The sequence below is a fragment of the Arachis duranensis genome, chromosome 4 (assembly GCF_000817695.3).
Source record: "Arachis duranensis cultivar V14167 chromosome 4, aradu.V14167.gnm2.J7QH, whole genome shotgun sequence".
Lineage (NCBI taxonomy): Eukaryota > Viridiplantae > Streptophyta > Magnoliopsida > Fabales > Fabaceae > Arachis > Arachis duranensis.
In genome coordinates, this window is record NC_029775.3 from 119,905,271 (window position 1) to 119,906,442 (window position 1,172).

A 1,172-nucleotide genomic window follows, 5' to 3' on the forward strand; every position below is an offset into this window, starting at 1 on the left:
ACAGTGCAATATCCATGATAAGTTATCATCTTATATCCCTTCTCAGATAATTGTCCCATACTCAGTAAATTATAATCAAGTTCAAGAGCATAGAAAACATCAGAAATATAACTCAGAGAACAATCATTCAATTTAATTGGTATGTGCCCTTTTCCTTCAATAGAGATCTTTGTACTATTATCAAACTTCAATAATAGTTTAACTGAATCATCTAATGAAGAAAATAACTCCTTTCTACCAGACATATGATTACTGCAAGCATTATCTAAGTACCATATATTTTCATCTTCATCACATGAATTACTTGTAAAAAATAAAGTCTGAGTACCCGGGTTGTCATCAGTATTTTGATGCTGATTTTCTGCAACGTGTGCTTGATTATTATTCATCACTTTGAATCTGTAATCTGCTGCTTTATGTCCATACTTTCCACAATGAAAGCAATTGAAATTGGTTCTTTCTTGATAAAAATTGCCTCGACCTCTTCCTCGGTTGACAAGTCTGAATTTCTCCACCTCTTCCTTGATTAGGTGGTGTAAAATTATTGTAACTTCTTTGGTTGTAATTGCCACGGCCTCTACCTCTGAAACTTTCTCTGCCTCTACTTTAAAAATTAAAACCACGACCTCGTCTTTCTTGTGTACGGCTTGATTCTGCAACGTTGTTGAAATTCACTCGGCTTTTCAGGGCTTCTTCGGTTGATTTTTCTGACTTCTCCAGTATTCTACTGATGTGGCTTTCCATGGTTCCTTGCAACTCTGCAATCGTCATAGTATCCATATCATGGGACTCTAGTATCGTAGTCACCACATGGTCATACTTCATCGGCATGGTGCGAAGAATTTTTTCCACCACTTTGCTATCGAGCATATCTTCTCCATAGACTCTCATCTTATTGACAAGGTCTATAACACGAGTAAAATATTGTTCAACAGTTTCTGAACTAGACATCTCGTAACTTTGCAAAAATCCAGTATTCCATGGAAGATCGAAGCATATTGATATTCGATTTCACAAAATTAGAGAATTGGTGAATGAGAAAGAAGCTTTGATTGAGTACTGTCCTACTGAAGACCAAGTTGCAGATATCTTTACAAAACCGTTGAAAACAGAAGCATTTAACAAGTTGAAGAAGATGCTTGGAATGATAAACTCTACAAGCTTGATTTAAG

At 35.8% G+C, this 1,172-nt stretch overlaps 1 protein-coding gene across 1 annotated transcript in view; it reads right to left on the reverse strand.

The window, feature by feature from the left end:
* The window catches only part of LOC107486173 (uncharacterized), a 6,503-nt gene extending 5,552 nt beyond the window's left edge, over nucleotides 1-951 (reverse strand). The window contains exon 1 of the mRNA XM_052260746.1: nucleotides 645-951. Within this exon, the coding sequence (XP_052116706.1) occupies nucleotides 645-951 (307 nt within the window). The remainder of the gene's footprint in view (nucleotides 1-644) is intronic.
* Nucleotides 952-1,172: the final 221 nt, after the last annotated feature.